This window comes from Dermacentor silvarum, chromosome 8, assembly GCF_013339745.2.
Source record: "Dermacentor silvarum isolate Dsil-2018 chromosome 8, BIME_Dsil_1.4, whole genome shotgun sequence".
In the NCBI taxonomy this organism is placed as follows: Eukaryota; Metazoa; Arthropoda; class Arachnida; order Ixodida; family Ixodidae; genus Dermacentor; species Dermacentor silvarum.
In genome coordinates this window covers 170,595,804-170,617,049 of record NC_051161.1, presented here as the reverse complement: position 1 = coordinate 170,617,049, position 21,246 = coordinate 170,595,804, and the positions used below count along the sequence as shown (strand labels likewise).

At 46.6% G+C, this 21,246-nt stretch overlaps 1 protein-coding gene across 1 annotated transcript in view; it reads left to right on the top strand.

The window, feature by feature from the left end:
• LOC119462579 (raf homolog serine/threonine-protein kinase Raf) overlaps positions 1–20,027 on the top strand; it is a 173,029-nt gene extending 153,002 nt beyond the window's left edge. The window contains exons 17-19 of the mRNA XM_049673048.1: positions 6,108–6,239; positions 6,425–6,559; positions 18,912–20,027. Of these exons, the coding sequence (XP_049529005.1) occupies positions 6,108–6,239; positions 6,425–6,559; positions 18,912–19,091 (447 nt within the window). The 3' untranslated portion in view covers positions 19,092–20,027. The remainder of the gene's footprint in view (positions 1–6,107; positions 6,240–6,424; positions 6,560–18,911) is intronic.
• The last annotated feature ends 1,219 nt before the right edge of the window (positions 20,028–21,246 follow it).

The window sequence follows — 21,246 nt, the reverse complement described above, 5'->3', positions numbered from 1 at the left end:
ACAACTTAGTCTGCCAAATGTTTTTTTTTTTTTTCATTTTTAAGGAATAGTTGTCAACCAAGTAATTGTGCAGGGTTCGTACACCTCCTTGAAGTCCTTAAATATTGCGGTATTCGCCCTGAGTGGCGCCCTCTCGCGTGTGACATCAATAGGGGAGGGGGACTCCGCGCTACGTGAAGGCAACTTGAAACTGTCGGCCGTCCTGCTCTGCTAGAGTTTTTGAAAAGCAGGTTTTTCGACCAGTATGTTCCAAGCACTATCATTCCCTGTGAAATTGAGCCAAGTAGTCGTCAGCATGCTTAGTGTGGATTGCTCCTGGCGTAGTCGGCTAGTCATCAGTGTGTGCGTGTACGGCGTTGGCTTCTCGCCATTGCTGTTCCGTTTTCATGACGCACTCATGTCAGCCCATTTTTGACAATGAACTATGGGATTTGGCCTTTAACTGTGGTGCCTGTACTGTAATAGGGTGTTTGTCTGTTCAGCACGTACTGCGTGTTCAGTCACCCACTACGTTTGCCACACACATTTTTATTTTGTTGCTGCCCAACACGTTAAGCATCCACGAAAAAAGTTTGATGCCATTTCTGAAGAAACTAGGTAGTCACTGCGGTACGTTAATGCATGCACCGCTTTAGTGGCATTGCAGCGAAATGTGGTCTGGAACGTCTGATACAGGGGCGGACAAAATTAGTGAGCATAACAAAATTACGTAGTCTTGTGCTGCAGTACTGACCGTCCCATAATTTTAATTAAAATGGATTACTTACACCATAACACAGCTCGCCCCTGCATGTTAGTCTTCTCAGTGTAACCCTTTGCTTTCTTGCTCCTACCATGGGTAGTGTGCACATTCCCCGGGCTTGATTCGTCCAGCAATGATAGTTGGTGCTATCGCGTAACAAAAACAGGCGGCAACCTTTTCTTATATCACTGTTTCCAATATATTTTGCTCTGTAAGCGGGTCATACCTGTTCAAAATTAAAAGATTATAAGTTTAGGTTTGCTGGGAACTATACCGAAAAAAAACCAGTTTTGCCCGAAAGGCGAAGCATTGATTGCCAAATTAGCAGAGAGCCATATGAAGTAAGGATAGTACTTTTATTGGCCATATCAACTTGTAAACATGCGCGTGCTAACTAAATTAACAAGCATGGTGTCAGCGCGCAGGTAAAGATCAACACGTCACACGCGGTGACTGCGAACACTCTCTGTCAAAATGCTGGTGTGAGGAAACGCGGCAGTAGCAGCAGCAAGCGAAGTGACCTTTTGTTCTCTATCGCTTCAATGCAAACTGAGCACCAAGAACACACAGCACGCACAAAGGTATGAGCCTCCGACGCAGCCGCCACATACGCAGTTGCAGCCGGAGTAGAATGCCGCCCCACACCCTCCCTCCCCCCCAGTGCCTTGCGCACCACATGCTACGTTTTGCAACTCATTTACATTCTGTTAGAACGCACTGCAAGTGCAACAATTTCGCATGGCCTTTGAGATGTGGTGCATCATTGTCTGGGTGTCTGCACAATGTGTTGAAACAGCATGCTCTTCATGGCGTATGGCGTACTGAAGTCGTCGCCACTTCCCATCGGAGCTGAAATCCACTGAAAAACCAATTTGTATTCCACTGCGTGAAGTTGTGGCCGGGGGTGAAAGCAAATCCCAGGGGTGGGACTCCTGCGCCAATTGCACCATTTTGATACAAACACAGAAAATTGACCGAAATTGTGCCACGCTACACCAGAATGGCTTTGGCATGTGTGCTCCAGCAGTGGCCACGAAAAACGAGCGGATTCGGTCTCCAAAAAAGAGTGCGACCGTTCCGCAGACCGCGCAACGGCGCCTCCCGCACAGTTTCTCGTGATTTTAGCGCTTATAACACTGGACTTTTCGGCGCTTCCGGCAAGTGGCCGGCGCCCGCGCAGCCACTCCCGGCTGCTGTCACTGCGGACAGAACGGCCAAGGCAGTTCGCCTGTACTAGAATACGGTTGAGTGGGCGGTGTGGCACTTGCTCCCTGGGGCACTGCAAGCGAACCTGATATTAGGCACGCTGTAGCAGGTTCTGTCCCCAGCACCTGTATACCGTAAAAATATTCCAATCTGTTTTTATGCCCATATGGGCGAGGCCTGAGCCATTTACGCGAAGGGTTAATGGCAGATTTGGAATAAAAAGTTTCGCCCAGAAGGCGAAGCATCGATTGCGATAGCAAATTAGTAGAAAGCTATACGAAGTAAGGATAGTAGTTTTATCGGCTGTATAAACTTGTAAACATTCGTTTACCAACTAAATTAACAAGCATGGTGTCACGCACACACAAGCAAACATGAACACATCTCACCCGATGACCGCGGAAAGTCGCTGTCTAAACGCCGGATTGAGGAAGCACGACAGCAGCAGCAAGCGAATGGACCTTTGTGCTGCTCTCGCTTGAACGCGAACTAGGTGGCGAAAACACAGTGCACACGAAGCTGTGAGCATTCGCACTCTGTCCCGATCGTAGATCGCTTTCAAGATAGGGCAGTCAAGAGTAGAACCCCCCTTCCCCTCCCCCCGATAACTAGAAAATTCTAGTTACGTGCAACGGAAGGCGGCGCGCTTCCTCACCGCTTTCCTCTCTCATGCACGCGAGATTGAGCCGTCATTGTCGGCTCACCCTCGCACGCTTTCACACGCACATACAACATATGGCACGCGGCAACGTTATCACCCCTGCACTTTATATGGAACATCACGGCGGCGGCGATGGCAGAAATACACCGGCAGTGTCCATATAATTGCAGTCGCATTAAAGACAGATTGGAATAGTTTAGACGTTATACCAGTCCAGGATTGACTGCGGCTCCCTGGGTCTGCGGTGACATATGGTGACACTATGTTAGCGCATCGATTGGACTGCATAATTTGAGAACATTTTCCACTAACATCTCGAGCATGGGAATATATAGTTCGATTGTAGTTCCACCAATATTTTTGACTTTACAGGAAAACATGCGCTTGGCCGCTGCTCGACCCACTCTAACATATTCTAGTACAATATAGCTACAAAGCGTGCTTCTACTATGCGCTTTGTGTTGGTTTATTCTCTGTTTCATCGTAGTTTCAAAGTGCGCTGTTATATTCCATTATTCCACCAAAATTCAGATTGGCCTGCTCCAAAATGCTCCTAAATGAAATTTACTCTGCTCCAAGCTGCTCCAAAATGCAGTTTGATTTGTTCCAAAAATTGCTCCAAAATGACTTGTCAGTCCTACCCCTGAAAACCCGAAGCCATCCATTGGCATTTTCTCACCAAGTATGTATGCAACCTTGCACTAAGGATGCCAAGGAGCCATTGGTGATGTACCTCCTACAGGCTTTTTCTTTGTCTGCGTGAGCATCAATAGTTTCTGTATGTGTGATGTTTTCTGGTGTATCCACTACATTTAGAGCGTGAAATCCTGCATTGACCTTTCTGTATGCAAAATTCGGCTCTAACAGTGTAATTATTTGGGAGCATTCGTGCCAGAATTTTAACATCACTGTCTCCGGTTTGCAGCATTGTGGGCTATTTTCTTCGAGGTTGTCGAGGTAAAAACTGAAAGCTTTCCTTGATTTAGCAAACGCAGCAATGCTACTTGGTGGTTCATAGTATTTCTTCACCCGTGCAGCAACTCGCGAACAGCTCGGCAATGAGCTGGAGCAAGCAGCAACGATATGAAGTTCTTGCACATTACGTGTAGCTAAAGACTGGAAATGCATGAGCGTAGAGGGTATTACAACTTGCATGAAAAGCAGCTTGCTTGTGAAACAAGTACCAAATTTGAATGGAGTGTGCGATACGAACTCGTAGAAGGCTCTGGATCACCATGGGAGACCCAAGTCGGAGAATGTGCCCATTGCAAATGCTTTCGACTGCAATGCAGACAAAACAAAGATGGATGAGCTTGCACAAATCATGTGCAGCCACGGCTCCTAGTCTTGTAGCTAGCTTCATGCGAAGATGTTGCGTCGGAAGACTGCAAGTAGATCTTGAGCAGTTGAGTAGATCTTGAGCGGTTGAGTAGATCTTGAGTGGTAGATCTTGACCACTCAACCATCTATGGTGTTGCACATCTCAGAAGGAGGAGCAGCTGTGAATTGAGGCCTTCCACTCTTTGCAACCCTGCTCATGCAAAGCACACTGTGCTGCTTCCAAAGTTGTCCTATAAACATGTTTTTAAAACTGTGCGAATAAACGAGGACACACGAAAGAAACACACGACACCACGAGCGCAGTGGAGTCGTGTGCGTCCTCGTGTGTGTCGTCGTTCGTGTGTCCTCGTTTATCCGTGCAGTTTTAAAAACGTCTAAAAGCTATAAACCAACTAGCCCGCCAGAACGTCCTACTATAAACATGAGCAACTGTACTGAAAGCACTTCGTTGAATGGAATGGAAGCTTGCAAACCGTGAACAATGGTAAAAACTACCTGCACTAGCTTTTTGGTTGATTAGCAGTTGCCAATTGTACCTAGCAGTAAGGCAGTGGACCTCTCCGATTTGTCGTCCCGAACTGCTTGAGACGCTGCATCTGCAATGCTCATTGACTGAAAACACTGCCTTGGGCAGTCCCAAGACTGTCAGGGACGGAGAGTCCGTGTGGTCATCATGATACAGGCAGGAACCATGCACACTTGAATCTGCTTCCAGTTCTTGTGATGTGTTGTTCAGCCATTAAGAGCTCATCCATGCTTTGCTGCATCTACCTGGTTCACACACAGGTGAACGTAACTTTCAGTGATGTCCCACTCTGGTCATCTGCACAAGTGATAAGCATTATAAGTAATTCTCGCAGGCAGTTATGGAGGGAGCATATACATAGCGAGTAGGGACCCAGTGTAGATAATATTAGTTAGACCCTTAACTGGCGGAATGCTTGATCTACAAAATCTCGGGAGGGGCAGGTAGGCTGTGATGAAATGATGGTGTAGTGATGTTAGATTGTGATGAAAATGTAATGAGGTTTGGGCCCAGGACCACTCACCAAGGAACGCAATCGACCACTCGAGTGCACACAGAAACAGAATATGTATTAACAGCACAAAGACGTACAGACTTCACGATGGACATGTAATTAAGTTATGCTAGTGCATGCAGTCCCGAAGCTGCTACTCTAGAGTGTCCTGTTATATAATATAAAGTCTCTCGCCGTGCGTTCCCTTTGCGGGAAGTCCGTTGACGCGTAGAGGCCGATGTCGGTCCCGAAGGGTCGGCTGACGGCTGGACGACGTCACCATGGGCCTACCCACGGTATCATGAGATCTGCAGCTGCAGCAGTGACGGTAGCAGACACAGCCATGGTAGCCGTGCAACAGCTCTCGCTACTGCTCTCGCCTCCGGCAGCAGGCTGGTCGTGGCAGTGGCCCGGGAAAGCGACCACCTCGCCTGGCTCCCTGGACCGGTTGTCCAGCAGGAACACAGGCCCTTCAGGCTCCCTGGACCGGTTGCCCCGCTCACCTGGCTCTCTCGAATGGTTGCCCCGCTCGCCTGGCTCTCTGGACCGCGGTTGCCCCGCTTGCCTGGCTCCCTGGACCGGTTGCCCAGCAGGAACGCAGGTCACTGGCATCCGAGAACGAGTTGTCCCGTTCGCCTTGCTCCCTGGACCGGTTGCCCAGCAGGAACACAGGTCCTTTGCGTCCGAGGACGGCGTAGTGGGCAATCTGGGTTCCCTGGACCGGGCGTCCAGCGAGAACCGGCTGGCCTTCAACGCCGAGCAACTCCGAACACTCGCACGCACCACGCGCCTTGCGCCACACCACTTCGTCATCGCCCCCGCACGGCGAACATGGCAATGTCTTTTTGTTTTTCGCGCGCTTCCGTCCATATCATGACATAGGCCTTCTCAAGGTTTCCAACAGTCCTCAACTCCAGCATCAATTGCACTTCTTTTCCGACAGCATATGTGAGCTTGCGTAGAACAGCTTTTCTCTTTTTTGCCTGCGCCATCTGCAAATGTGTAGATTTAAGCATTGCTTTTAAAAGTGCAAGTATTGCAAGTGTAAGTGCTCATATTCTGCATAACCCGTTGCTTTGTTTTGCAACATTTGTTGTTGTGCATGCCTGACTTTGCCCTGTCTTTTGTGACTGCACAGGCCCCAGAAGTGATCCGCATGAAGGACCCGAACCCATACTCGTTCCAGTCTGATGTGTATGCCTTTGGCATTGTCTTGTATGAGCTCATCACTGGCCAGCTGCCTTACTCCCACATCAACAACAAGGATCAGGTACAAGGCCTTCTTTTGCACGCTTGTGTTTAGCCGATCGCATAGAAATCTCAAAAAGAAAGTTACTTTGCGGCTTCCTTTGTATGAAAACCGGCTGATGCTGACCTTGTGTGGTGAAAGACCACTTTGCCAGGCAATGCTAGAAAGCTTGTGCAAATGTGTTAATCCATGGCTGTGCCTTGTAGATCCTGTTCATGGTGGGACATGGCCTGTTGCGTCCAGACCTGAGCATAGCTCGCAAGGACACACCCAAGGCCCTAATCCGTTTCACTGAGGACTGCATCAAGTTCAACCGGGACGAGCGGCCCCTCTTCCGACAGGTGGGCCTCCCTGCACTGTCAGCACCCATGCAAAATTTTTGTCTCCAGAATCGCCACTCATCAAATATGCGCTAAGAAATCTTCCTGGAAACATGCACTGCGGGCGGGTGTCAGGCAAAGCTCTCAGCACCCATACAAAATTTTTGTCTCCAGAATCGCCACTCATCAAATATGCGCTAAGAAATCTTCCTGGAAACAAAATAAGACTGCACAACCAGATACAGTGAATTTTTTCTTACGCCAAGTGTCCTGAAATGTATCGGGTAGGATTTGTTGTGGTAAAAATTGACAGTCCTGTAGCAAGCTGACGACCAAGCTGCAAAAAATCTTGCACATATTGAAAACAGAAGAAACAGGCTAATAACCAGGTGAGATGCGCAACTGTGAATTTTATTAGATGGACAAGAGCATGCATACACCGAGACTCGAGATGTGCTGACGATCATGCCAACAGCTTATTCACTAAAATCATGAACCAACAGCAACAATGTTTCACATGTTGAGATACCGTGGAACCTCGTTGATACGATCTTCACGGGAACCGGAAATATCATCCGAAAATCGTATCATCCAATGTATTATCCAACCAAATCGTGGGAAAAGAAAAAATAACGTATCATTTCGAAAAACGTATTACACAGAATCATACCCAAGCCATCATTTAAACCATTAGCACCGAATAAACTTCCTTTACCCTTTAAATATTTGTCATGTAATGCTTTCCCCCAGAGTCAAATCTTTTATTGCATATTATTCAAGTAAATTTATTTCAGGAAATTGAAGTTCATTACTTTGGGGTGACATACATAGTTTAGTCTTCAAATACATGAATAAATTAGCATAATGAATTTTTTACATATATGTTAAATTCAACAAGAACAGCAAAGAGCATCACTCACAAGTAAGTTGATTCAGTGTAGACATGTCCACTTATATAGGAAAGCTGCAGATATAAAATTACGAAGAAAGCATGCCTATTGAAATATACTACAATCAAGGAATTGATGTTCACTGCTACATATCACATTTCTTACAGATGTAGTAAGCCTCCGTTAATTCTTTCCTTACCGTGGGGAAAATAGGTAGGTGTTTCATGTAGGTTACGCCAGAGGAACTACTGCACTCAATATTTTACGTAATACATAAACAAAAAACAGAATTAATGCACTTTTCATGCATAGAAGTTTTATTAACGAGATACATGTCATAAAGTTATAATTTGTTAAAATCAAGATTGTGCAATACAATTTAACAAAGTTTGTTAAGACATGCTTGTATCTACTACGAAAAAAGTGTTATGAAAATTATGAGATACAGTTAAACCTGGATATAACGAAATTGACAAATTCCCAGAAAACTTCGTTATAAAGAGGATTTCGTTATATGCAGGTTCGGCATGAGAATTCGAAAAAGAAACGCTTACCGTATTTACTCGATTCTAACACGCCCTCAATTGTAATGCGCACCCGTTTTCCGTTTTCGTCAAAGCACTCATCCTTAGAATGTCACACCAGGTGCCGGTTGCGTGGACGCGTGTCGTTTCACACAAGCGTGAGGCATCGGAAACGAAGAGCGAGCGTCACGATGGCGTCGTATAGTGTTACAGTAGAACCCCGCTGTTACGTTCCCGGGGAGTGCGTTTTCCCGGCTGTTAGGTCGTTTTCGACCGGTCCCGGCACAGCTCCCATAGAACCTAATGCATTGGTAACCCCGCTGTTGCGTCGCAACTGTGGGACCGTTCCCGCAACATACGTTGCGAACTGCCATCCCGCGCCGGCCCGAGCGGCCATTTTCACTTTTCATGTCGCTTGGCTTGCTGGCTTGACGATGGCATTGGCCGCCCTAAGTGCCGGGGGCAACAACTGTGACGTATTTTCGGTTTCCGCCAGCAAAAGTATGGCCCTTGTGATCCGTATTTACTATAGAAAGATGGTGTCTATGACGCGTTATGGCCCTAAAATTGGTTTTGGCTCATAGATATTCCATATAAAGTCCAAGGGCGATAACGCAGTCGCCGCGCGCCGTATGCTGTATGTGCGAGTGAAAACGTGCGAGGGGAGCCGACGACCGCGTCTAAATCTTGCGCGCGCAAGGAAGCAGGGACGAAGCGCGTCTTCTTCCGTTGCGCTCGAGGCACCGGCGAAGGAGCGAGGGGGGAGGGATAGCGGGGCGGCGTTGTACTGTACTCTGGCATCAATTGCGTACTGCGCGGCGGCGCGCGGGCCGTATCTTGAAAGCGATCTGCGTTGGCGGCTCGTAGCTTTGTGCGTGCTGTGTGTTCTCGGTGCTCAGTTTGCGTTGAAGCGATAGACAACAGCACGAAGGTCACTTCGCTCGCTTCTCCAGCGGCGCTTCCACACGCCGCCAGCGTTTGACAGCGCGCGTCCGCGCTCATCGAGCGTGATGTGTCAGAGCATGTGCCAGCGCGTCGGCAACATCAACTGGAAAAAAAGAGAGTGCCGGCTTGGCGGGCTTGGCCAGCTGCAGCAAGCGGCAGGATCAGGTTTGAATGAAGGGAGGGGGAAAGGTCACGCCCGCGGCGGCAAGATCGCCGGGTTGAGGGATGCAGGCCCGCCTCGCACACGTGCGCTCGCTTTGCATTCTGTCGCGGCGGAGAAGGTGCTTCCGGTTGCTGCTCGCGCAAAATTGACAAAATTTGGGGCGAAATCTCTAGGTTGTCGGAGGGGAAAATTCGTTATATCAAGGGGGTCTCCCGCTGCCACTTCGTTACGTAGAGGTGCTTACATGTGCTTCTATGGAGTAACGGCGGGGAATAAAAAAACTTTGTTATATCCACTAATTTGTTATATGGGGGTTCGTTATAAGCAGGTTTAACTGTATACAAAATGTGTTGCCGTCTATTAGGTACTATCTCCGAAAAAATCTTAATTTTTCATAGAACGGGTATTCCACTAGAAAAATTTAACTGCAAGCACTACAGTTGGGTGTGCTGGGCTGCGGCCGCCAATGTTCCGGCCTGGTTTGCGTCGTCATCGCTCACAGAGTCCAACAAAAAGGCAGCATCCTTAGACTCGCTGGTGCTCGTTTCATGGATAAAATCAGCCACAGACGCAGCGGAATCGCAAGATCTACAATCTTTCAAAGCGCGCGTGCCACTTTTTTGACGATCACGAAACTTCGGAGCGGGTTCAAAAGTTACCGCTTGGCGCAAAAAACGGGAACTGCTTAAAAAACAGAAATATAGTTCTCCTCCGTCACGTCCGATAGTCTCGAAAGCAGCGTTTCAAACCATCGATAGCGGGCTAACGTGCCCAAGGGGCGGGGTAGGAAAAGAGTCGTGCCAAGCCATCTTTGCTTCTGCCAAGAATGCTGGAAAGACTGCAGGAACCACAGTGCTTAGGCACTTGTGCAGAAAATGTTGACAAGCAGCTTGTGTTCCCTTGTCCTGTCTGGCCGGTATACACCCTACCGCAAGTATTTCATAAGGGCACATACGGCATAGCATGCAATCAAGCCAGCCAGCTTCCATGAAGTTAAAAAACTTTCTTCTGGTTGTGAGCCACTTTGTGAATATAAGGAACAACGTCCGGCTTTTTCTCCGCTAGAGACTTGGCATTCTGCTTGCCCTTCAATTTTTAAGGAGGGTTTCAGCTGCTGCGACCATGACAAAGCAAGGATACTCGGCTGAACGTAGCCGTGCGACATGATGATTAAAACTTTCCTGCATCTTTCTTGCAATAGGCACGAAAAGGTTGAGCTAAGGCACAATGAAAAGGGGCAACCATAAAAGCAGCTCGGGGAGCTGCTTTTACGCTTCGTTGTGCTTTTATAATAAAGAAGTGGGATCGTATGCCACGTTTCTTAGCAACTTCTTCAGTTTTCTGAGAAACAAACAACCTACTGCACAAGTGGGTGTCTGTTAACAGCATTGCTGCATCTTCCTAGACACAACAAGAAATATTATGGAAGTGGTGGCAAACATGCACCATCTCAAGGTTTTCTGGCCTAAAGTTACTCTTTCTGTCGCTCAATGCCAGCTTATATGCAGAAAACGAGCGCTCAACGATCACACGCACTGAAAACTTCTCACAGTTCCTTAAACGTAGAGTGCCCGGTGTTCTTTTGCAAGACTGGCTGAAGCTTTCTGGAAACTGTTTCGGCAGCTAGTCTTGTCAGTAAGGCGCTCTTGTGCTGCCACAATGAGAGCAACGTTAGAAGTCAGTGTTTCGCCAGGAGCTTCAAGCTTGTCCACTGTGTTGGCCAAAAATGTCAAGTGGGCACAGCTTCCCTACAGGGCCACCTCGCCCAGTGCAGTTTGAGCCTTTCTCACCGCTGCGATCTTGTCTGCTGTAAAGCCATTGATGACAGCCTACACGCCTGCAAAGTGCCTGTGGTGATATTCGATGCCTGCACTTAGCCCCCAGCTTGTGACTCATGTGGAAGAGGCACTTCCGGCAACTGTGCCTTGAAAGCACAAAAAGTGAGAAAGCACCTTTAGGAACACAGCTTTTCCAGCCACAATCGGCTTGTTCACATCATTGAACACCTTTCAGACTTCTTCGCAAACACGATGCAGCCCAATAGCCTGGCACATGACATGTAGCACTTCTGGTTTGAAACAGAGGCCACCTTGTGCATACCAGTCGAGCTTCGATATATCGAACAGCGCGGTGATCGCAAAATAGTTCGACATAGCCAGAATTCAATATATAAAATCACGTAAAAAATGCATCAATAACTTGTACAAACCAATCAATGAACCACTAGTGGCGCAGTAAATAATCACTTGAAGCTTCAAACAGAGTATTTATTCGTTTGGCTGAAAGTACTGCTGCAGTGTAGCCTGGCATGCTTAACCACGGCGTCCTCAACGTAGTCTAAGCAATCCTCAAGCGATAGGCCGGTGCCTTCTATTGTAGCGGCGTACTAGGGCCAATGCAGCTACAGCCTCGGTTGAAGTCGGGAACGGGGCAACGTCGGCGCTTGCGGGATCAACTTCGGCAGCATCTTCGTTTGGCCGCTCAGCAGTAACTTCCGCTGCGATCTCCACGTCCGTCAACTCCGCCGTTGTTCCGGTGCTGTCATCACCGCCAACGAAGTCTTCAACGCGCATGCTTTTTGGCTCAGCACCGACAAAGCGCTACAACGTGCTCCAGATTTCTTCAAGCTGGCTTTGGCATTCTTCCTCCATATCGTCCAATCCTGCCTCTTCGGTTGCTTCCTCGGAAGCTTCTTCAGTGCGGCCAACGAAACCCGCATGCCGAAAGCAGTTAACTATGGTCGACTGCTTGACGTTGTCCTAAGAGGCTTTCAGCATTTGAATGGCACCTAAAAGGTCTATCTTTAGCTCTTGGCCCATCCGGAGCTTCACAAGCAAAATGACGATCAGCCGACGCTTATAGATGGACTTAATAGTGCGGATAATGCCCTGGTCCAATGGCTGCAACTTCGATGTGGTGTTCGGCAGCAAAAACTTGATTGTAATGTTGTTCAGCAGGACATCGGTGTGGTGTGCCAAGCAATTCTCAATGATAAGGTATACCTTCCGGCCCTGACGCGCCAACTCCGAGTCCCATGTCTTCAGCCATGTTTGGAATAAGTCCAGAGTCATCCACGACTTTTTATTCCAGGCATATGTCACCGCAATACTGGGGCAGTTGCGCATGCACCTCGGGGTTTGAAACTTTCCTATGACAAGTGGCCGTAGCTTCGTGCTTCCGTCCATATTATTTTTGCAGCCAACAGAACTGTTAATGTGAGCCTTGCCTTGCTTGCCGCCGTGGCACTTGTCCCTGCGGGTGTCTAGCGTTTGTCGCAGAAGCATTTGCCAGAACAGGCCTGTTTCGTCCGCATTAAATATCTGGTTCGGCTCGTACTTGGCGAGAACCTGGGACCACTCTTGTTCAAGCCACTTCTTGATCTCTCCGTCATTGGCATCCTCACTTTCCCCCGAGACTGTCTTCCCGACAATGTTGAAGCGGGCCTTAAAACGTTGCAGCCAACCAACCGCTACTGGCATTGAAATTCTCGCCGTCGAGAATGAATGTGAAGTTTTTAGCCTTCTGCCATAGCATCGGTCCCGATAACGGAATATTCCAGGCACTTGCATCGACGAACCATTTGTGCAGCGACTTTTTAACGTCTTCAAAGGCACCTTTGCGAACACGCCGCGCACCCGAGTGCTGGTTCTGTTCTGCTTTGGCCTTTATGTCGCTCTTGTTTTTCAGCAGCGTACTCAAAGTGCTTCTTGGTATGTCGACCCTTGCCTTCTTTTCCCCATTCTCAACGCGCTGGATGACTTCCAATTTTGCGGCAAATGTCAGGGTCATCCGCTTCTTCGCGTTTGCAGCCGTCACAACCACCAACAACACCACACCACGCCTAACTCTGATCACACGATAACAACGACTGGCTTAGCACTAGCAGCGGCACCGAAGAGTCAGTGTGGCAAATGCAATGCGTCGTTGACGTTATCAAATTATCCAAGCCGCCACGTGCGTACGCCGCTACGTTCAAATGGCCCCCTCGGCGCGATCAATGTGTGCAGTTATAGTGCGCAGCAGTTGGGAATGCCCATATCGTCACCGCTATCTTCGAGGGTGTTGTGGGAAAGCTCGCCGCCTGTCAACAGAGCAGACATAGTCTGTGGTGGCGGAGTTCGATATATCCATTTTACGTCCGACCCCGTTCAATATAAAAAATAAAAAATGCATGCGATTTTCCTGGTGATATAGAAAGTCTTTGATATACGCAATAATTCAATATATCTGTGTTCGATATATCGAGGTTTGACTGTATAAGGTGCTGGATTGCTGTACAGTGGCAAAACCTTGCTCTTGTCAATTCCAACAAACCGACTTCAACAAAGAGTTGAGAAAATGTACCATCGTTTGATATTTATTCTCTCGAAAGGCTTTCAGCTCTACAAAAAAAATTTTCATTTTCTTGCCTTAAGCCAACTTCCCAACTGCGCAATCAATCTTCAGGTGACATCCGTGGTTTCATCCACAGATATCCAAACCCTTGTGTCCCCAATTTCTTTTTCATTTTTTTGACTGGGTCCTCGCACAAAGGATGTAGTTTTTATACAAAGTTGACTCCAGTGGCTCGCTTTGTTTGCAGTAGGGTTTGAGTGCAGCTGTATATGTGTTTTCATTTCATCATACATTGAAGCATCGCACCGATCACTGTACCACCAACTGGTAGTGCCACGACACGTGGTGCTGCAGCTTATGCACTTGCGGAACGCTGTTTCTTCACTTTTGGTGGCGAGTTCATGTGATCGTTCAAAAGTAAAAGGACCGTAAAAAAAAAAAAACATAAGAGCCAGGAAACGCAAGAGCCGAGGAATAGGAAAATTCAGAAATGAGAGTAGTGTTCAACTCCACACAATATTATTTTAATTCTTACATGTGAAAAAAAAGATGTAGTTTCGCCCGCAAGCCGAAGCATCGATTGGGATAGCAAATTAGTAGACAGCTATGCAATGTACGGATAGTAGTTTTATCGTCCGTATAAACTTGTAAACATTTGCTTATTAGCTATATTAAAAAGCATGGTGTCAGCGCGCCCACAGGCAAACATGAACACATCACACTCGATGAGCACGAACACGCGCTGTCAAACATTGGCGTGAGGAAGCGCCGCTGCAGCAGCGAGCGAAGTGACCTTCGTGCTGTTGTGTATTGCTACAATGCTAACTAAGCGCTGAGAACACACAGCACGCACAAAGCTACGAGCCGCCGACGCACGTACACCGCCGGTGTAGGCGGTGTAGGTACGTCTGCGGCTCGTAGCTTTGTGTGTGCTGCGTGTTCTCTGCCCCCAACACAGATCAATTTCAAGATACGGCCCGCGCGACCACGCAGTTAATGCCAGAGTAGGGTGGCTAGCCAGAGTACAACACCGTCCGCTATCCCTCCCTCCCCTCCCCTTCGCTCCCTCGCCGGTGCCTCGAGCGCAACGAAGAAGGCGCGCTCCCTGCCTGCTTTTCTTTCTTGCGCGCACGAGATTTAGACGTGGTCGTCGGCTCCCCTCGCATGCTTTCACTCACACATACAGCATGCGGCGACGGCGTTATCGCCCTTGGACCTTATACGAAACATCTATGAGCCAAAACTAATTTTAGGGCCACAACACGTCATAGACACCATCTTTAGATAACAAATACAGATCTCAAGGGCCATACTTCTGCTGGTGGAAACCGAAAATACGTCATAGGTGTCGCCCCTGGCACTTTGGTTGGCCAATGCCATCGTCAAGCCACCAAGCCAAGCGACATGAAAAGTCAAAATGGCCGCTCGGGCTGGCGCGGGGTGGCAGTTCGCAATGTATGATGCAGGAACAGTCCCGCAGTTGCGACGCAACAGCGGAGTTACCAATGCATTGGGTTCTATGGAAGCTGTGCCGGGACCGGCTGAAAACGACGTAACAGCCGGGAAAACGCAGCACCGCGGAACGTAACAGCGGGGTTCTACTGTACATGCGTGTGTGCGTGCATACCGGACAAGCTCTCGGTGATAAAATAATGAAGAATTTTCAGCGGACAAAGAGCCGAGCATTGTAGCGGATTCTCACCTGCTTCCCGCATAACTGACAGAACACGATCCCTCCATCCAGGGAGTAGCACCGAGATTCCAGAGTCCATTGTTGGAGCACACTTTGAGCCATCTTTGTTTTTAGCATCTTTCGTGCACTTCAGGCAGCAGTGCTTAAATGGATTATGGAGAGGAGACAAAATAAATAATAGAGCAAGAGAGCAACTGCAGTTATTTCACAATGTGGGGCAAGGAACGCCAAGGTGCAAAAACGTTTCCAGTAGGTGTTGCGAGCTGCTGTAGCCGGAAAATGTGTGCAAGCAAAGTGAAACATTGAAAACATTTTGACGCCCTTAAAACTAAATTAGGTGCGAATGCTAAAATCGGTACTTATAGGCACAAATGAACTGCGCTTGAAGTGCTTAGAATGACCTAATTCATGCTTGTATGCCAAATAGGCAAAATAGATACATATGGAAAAAATAAGCATTTTGCCTGATCTGTTGACTGTTTATGGGTTTCATTTCATTTCAGTTTTATAGTTTCCTTGTAGCAAAAAAAGAGAATGTTGGGACTTAAGGCAGAATGCCTTCGGACAAAGTAAAAATAGAGTAGAAGAATATGAATCAAGTGAATACGGAATTGGTATAATACATTCAATGCAATTCGCATTGCCTAACTACGATAACTTAAAGTCCAATAACGTTCAAAGAAAAAAAACTGAAAAGATTTACATACAATATGAAAAACGCCACAACTGTGTGCAGGTGCATCGTTTTATGCTCTTTTGTGTGCTAACCGTCAAAACGTATATCTTCTTGCATTAGGATTTTTTTAACTTGTAGCTTGAATGCTTTTTCAGGACAATTGAAATTGAGCTCTTGGTCTAATTTGTTTAATATATAAGTTTGATAAATAAATGTATGTTTCCCATAATTTGTTCATTTTCATTGCATGCAGCGCAGGTTTTGGCGGATAGGATAATGGTGTTGTCCTTCATTTTGCACATAGAGTTTTCCGCTATTTATGATTTGCAATACTTTCATTTGAAAAATTTGATCAGCACGAAGGATACAGTATTTTTCAAATAAAGGTGCTGTCCTCAAATTTGCATAATATCCTGGGTAGTTGCAGTAACGTCGGAGAACTCTTTTCTGAAGAAGCACTAGCTTTTCGTAGTTAGTTTTGGTAGTTATTCCCCACACCAGAGCTCCGTAGCAAAGCTTAGAATGAAAAGGGCAATTGTATGTCTGCTGTTTCAGCCATAGTGGAATCATTCTAGAAATTTTATACATAATACCAACACATTTAGATAAATCTATGCGCAGTTGACTAATATATGCATTTCAGCTTGATTCCTCATTAAACTCCTAAAGTTTTTTACTTGCTGCAATTGCATTCCGTTATAGTTAATGGTTAGTTCCCTATCTATGTGTGTATTCTGCGACTTGAATATAGCTGCAATTTATTTTGTTTCAGCCACCGTGCTAGTGATACAAGGTAGCGATTCACTGTGTTCCAATTTGTTCAGGTCACGTGATCGTTGGCATACATTATCAATTCTGGTGAATCAGGTATATTAACTATATCGGTTTACAAAGATTAGGAATAACAACAGACCTTATTTGAAGCCTGAGGGACGCGTTGTTGAAGCGTTGAGAAGCTAGATGAGACATCCTGCATACACTCGAACTGTCGCCGATTATTTAAATAGCTTTCAAGCAACTGACTTGCAACACCCCATATTCCAAACTTCGCTAATTTTCTTAATAGAATTTCATGGTCCATAGAGTCAAACTTCAGGTCTAAAAATAAACCAAAAGTATAGTTTTTGTCTTCAATATTTATTTAATCTTTAATATATACAAGGGCTTGTTTGGTGGATTTATCCCTTTGGAAACCGTATCGACTCTTTGAAACCTCACCTGACGTCACATGGTAGTGACGGTCAAGAAGCAAAACTGCGAATGACAAAACTAACTCTTGGGTGAACCTGTGCCCAGAAAAACAGGCTACACTCAAAGCACAACTATAGCAGGGAACACAGTCGGCGATCATCAAAATGTAATCAGCAGGTCAAGCACGTGGGCTTTTATACTTGAGTCATCGAAGGTTCCAGAGTAATTGCTGGTGCCGGCGTGCTTACTGCTTCCCACAATTTTTTTTGGTTGATTGAGCAACCGATAAAAAAGTTCCTCGAAGTAGGCGTCCTTAGCCATTTTTAAGTCGCTATTTAGTTTTCTCTATATTTTTTGTACTCTATTTATTAGCACTTCTTGATCACGGATTCTTACAAGCTTGTGATACATTGAATTCTTGCGTTTTATGTGTCTGTACAAAGGTTTATGTATCAATGTTTTTTTTTTTTTGCCTTCTTATTTTTGTGGTATTCATGTTGCAGTGGAAAAGATATGTCATAGTATTCACGCAAGACGATGCAGTAGGCCCTCCTAGCGTTGGATTCACGATAAAACATCTTGCCATTGTTCACTAGACAGCAAGAACTTAAAATTTTCTAGCGTGTGATCGTTTTTCTTACAATAGAAGCGAGCTTGACGACTGGCTTTCTCTTTCTTGGGTTCTTGAAATCATGCCGTACATAAGGTTGCGTGACGAGAAAATTGGTGCGGCTTGTCTTCACAGAAAATGTGAATGGAGTAAAAGAGTCAATAGAGCCTACACAGTCAACATCCGATTTTTCGGACTCCCTAGGGGCCGTGAAAACGTCCAAAAAAAACAAATGCATGCCTTTTACCAACCCCAAGGGCTCAAATAGCCACAGCATGTCTTAAATAGCTCTGAAGGCTTGCCAGTACACTTATTAGGTGTAACGGTGCTTGTACTGTGATGGGAAACACCGGGTGCATGCATGCATAATTAAGGACTACATACCGCGTCTCGTGACAATTGCCCCCTTCCCATTCATGGTGTGCTTCACCGCAACACTTCGCGAGTGCTTCACTGCGTAACACTTCTGTATTGAGGTGAAGCTGACTTCCGGGAACCGACATAATGCAACCCGTCGTACTTTCCGAGCTTCCAAGACATTGGCGAGGATTACAAAGGCGCCATCTGTGCCATTGCTAACAGTAGCGAATTGCTTCAAAGAAAAACATGGCACCGAACAGCAAGAAGCTTGGTAGCGAACGTCGAAGTAGCTAGGCCTACCGTCGCCGCGGTGGTGGCTGCCAGCGGATCTGCATGCGAGAGCGCCAGTTCGAGGAGGCAAGATAATCAAAATGGCGGTGGTGGTGGCTACGAATAATGCCGTTTCGGACCTGCGGTCATGGCAAAAAGTCTGGAAAATTAGACGGCGAAGGTTTTTGCGTCCGAAATTTCACATTCTAACACATTGACTCTATGGGGGTACAGGGCGGTGCTGCGAAAGCGTCTGAAGTATCAGGCGCCCGGAAAGTCGGTCGTTGACTGTACATGCGTCAGGTGACATGAAGTTGCTCAACTTAACATTTAACGCACGCACTTTGGGCAGTGCTGCCTACAGAAGGCAGCGTACATATACGTTGCAACTATTCCTTATATTTTGGGAAGGCAGGGGGATTTGTAGCAACTACAATGACTTGCCGAAAAGCTCCCATCTTCAGTGCCGAAGCAACAAACAGGTCAAATACTCTGTGCAGTGCACAGCCATGGATGTGAGCCTTGAAAAGTGCAGCCTGTGCACTGATATTTTATATTTCTCCTTGGTGTAAAATACCGGCACCCAAACTTAGTGGTACAATGCTTACACAAGGACGTATGGTGTATTAAAGAAGCTTATCTGTCACCATGCATGTGGTTCTGTGCAACCTGCTTGTTACAATGCTTGTGTGCATGCTTCTTTGGTCCTTCCTCAGATGTTGGCCTCACTGGAGTCACTGATGCGGTCACTGCCCAAGATCCACCAGAGTACCTCGGAGCCAACGCTGAACCGAACACACCTGCAGTCTGAGGACTTTCTCTATGTGTGCGCCTCGCCCAAGACACCCAGCCAGTTTGGTGCATTCCCGTTCTTCTCCACAACGGGCAACTTTTGAGTCCATTCAGAGAATGCTTTTCCCTCACTCTGTCAGCTTGAATGCAAGCACTTTGTTGGATGGGCTTTGAAGTCTCATGTCCTGCTCCAACCTGCCTTCTTTGCGAAGCAGAGGTGCCACACATGGGCATGCAATGCACATGGCTTGCTTTTTAAGTTGGCTGGCTAGTGGGTGATGACATCGAAACGAGAAGGCCACCAACAATCACAAGTTTGCTGATCGCAGCTGTGAAGGACGCTGGACAGCAGCGCGGCGAGTGACCACATGAACAGTGCTGGGATCTCAAGTTGTTGTGAGCAGTGTGTGCGCTATTGTCTCCTCCATCTCTGGCTCTCTCCATGAAGCTCGCATTTTGCCTCTTCCATGGAAGTTCAGAGAGGATGTTGATACCAGGACGAGCCCAGAATTGTGTGTGCTGGTGCGCTCTGCGACATTGCTTGCCACGTTGGGTGCAGTGGAGCACAACTCCTAGCTCTGTGATCTGTGTACAGCGAGTGTTGTAATTTAGAACTCACGGTGGGGAAAATGGAGAGTGAAAAGGCAAGGGGTTACAAATGACAGTGGCAACAAGAAATGGACTTCTGGAGTAAAGAAGGGATGAACATGGACCACTACTTTTAATGAGAAGTTGTGTTACTTGCGTGCTGTATATTTTCATTTTGTTTCCTCCTCATCATGTGTTGTGTTCTCGGGAGAAGTGTCTTGGCAAGGTTCCTTGCAGCAATGGATATGCTGTGCAGATTGTGGCTTTGCATTTGACACGATTACTTCACCTGGGATCCTGCCTGCCAGAAGTTCATTATGCGGAAGTTTGGCACGACTGTGGCTTATAGAATGAAGAAAAACTTCTGTGATGCTGGGATGCTTGTTCTGCATATGGAACTGCTCCTGAAGAACTCTGTGGGAGAGAGCTGTAATAAAGAAAAAAAAAAGAAACAAATCAAAACTGTGCTGCTGTAATTCAAGTGCTACTCAATCTGCCAAGTTTCAGCAAATTTCTGCAGTTGCAATGTAGTGGTTTTGCTATATGCTGCAGCATGCCACTGTAAAACATGCAGGTGTGCAAATGATTTGCCACAAGACCCATGTGCGATGTCATGAGGTTTCTTTTCCTGTGTTCTCCACCCATTGTGCACAGTCCATGTTCCAGCAGCTGTAAACCATTTCCTTGATCCATGCATTCAGTATAGAAGCGTAGCTCATGCAAATGTTTATCCCAGTGAACACTGTGCACCACGTACAGTGAGGAGATGGTGTGTGGGAACTGGAATGCAGACTGCACCGCAAGCACTGGCATACTAAACCACTTTGGTCTTCATTAATTTGTGCACACCTTAGGGTTAAATTTTGTACCACACCAATGATCATCATCAATCTTGTGTAGGTGGGGATTTATCGAGAATTTCGATTTTGAAGGAGTGTTACCAGAACCGCAGGGGGGCATAGATACGAAGTTATTGCTTGTATCTTTTTTGAGCGAAAGGTGGAGACGGGGGAGAGAGAGGTTCAAGGGGCTAGCACTCTTTACCACGTTGTTTTATTCAATTAAGGCTGAATGCCTTTTTTCAACAAATGGTGACGCGGAAAAGCAGCTAATTAGCAGAAGTACACTAATTAACTTTTTAAGCAAGTATATTAAACCACATGTGACAAGGGAGTTTGTCCTTGTTGGTGCATGTCGAGCTGATGTTGCGCAAAAAATCCTGCAACGAGGGTGGAGACAGAGACAGGCAGGCACGCACGAACGAAAGCTGTATAGGAGGATAAAATGTGTGCCTCGTTTTGTGGGATTATAAATTCAATGCTATATTTAAACACGCGTACCATTTTGTCACCACGTTTGAAAATTGCAAGAATGTAAGGGTTTTAGCGTTTAGAGTTTTCATTCGATTGCACAAAGTTTTTTTTAGTTTTTTCTGTGCAGACCAAAATGAAGCAAGTTCTTAATCTGCAAGTCTTGATAGAACAAAGTCCAGACGTTTTCAAAACTCAGTACAATATCCTTTTGCACGAGAAAAAACAACTGAACACAGTAGATGCGGAGCAGCTATATATACCTTAAACAACACAATTAAAATATAACCTATATACCCGTACGTGCCTCTAGATGTCCATTTAAGCATGACTATAGTAGGGCGCGCAACTCTGAGCGCCG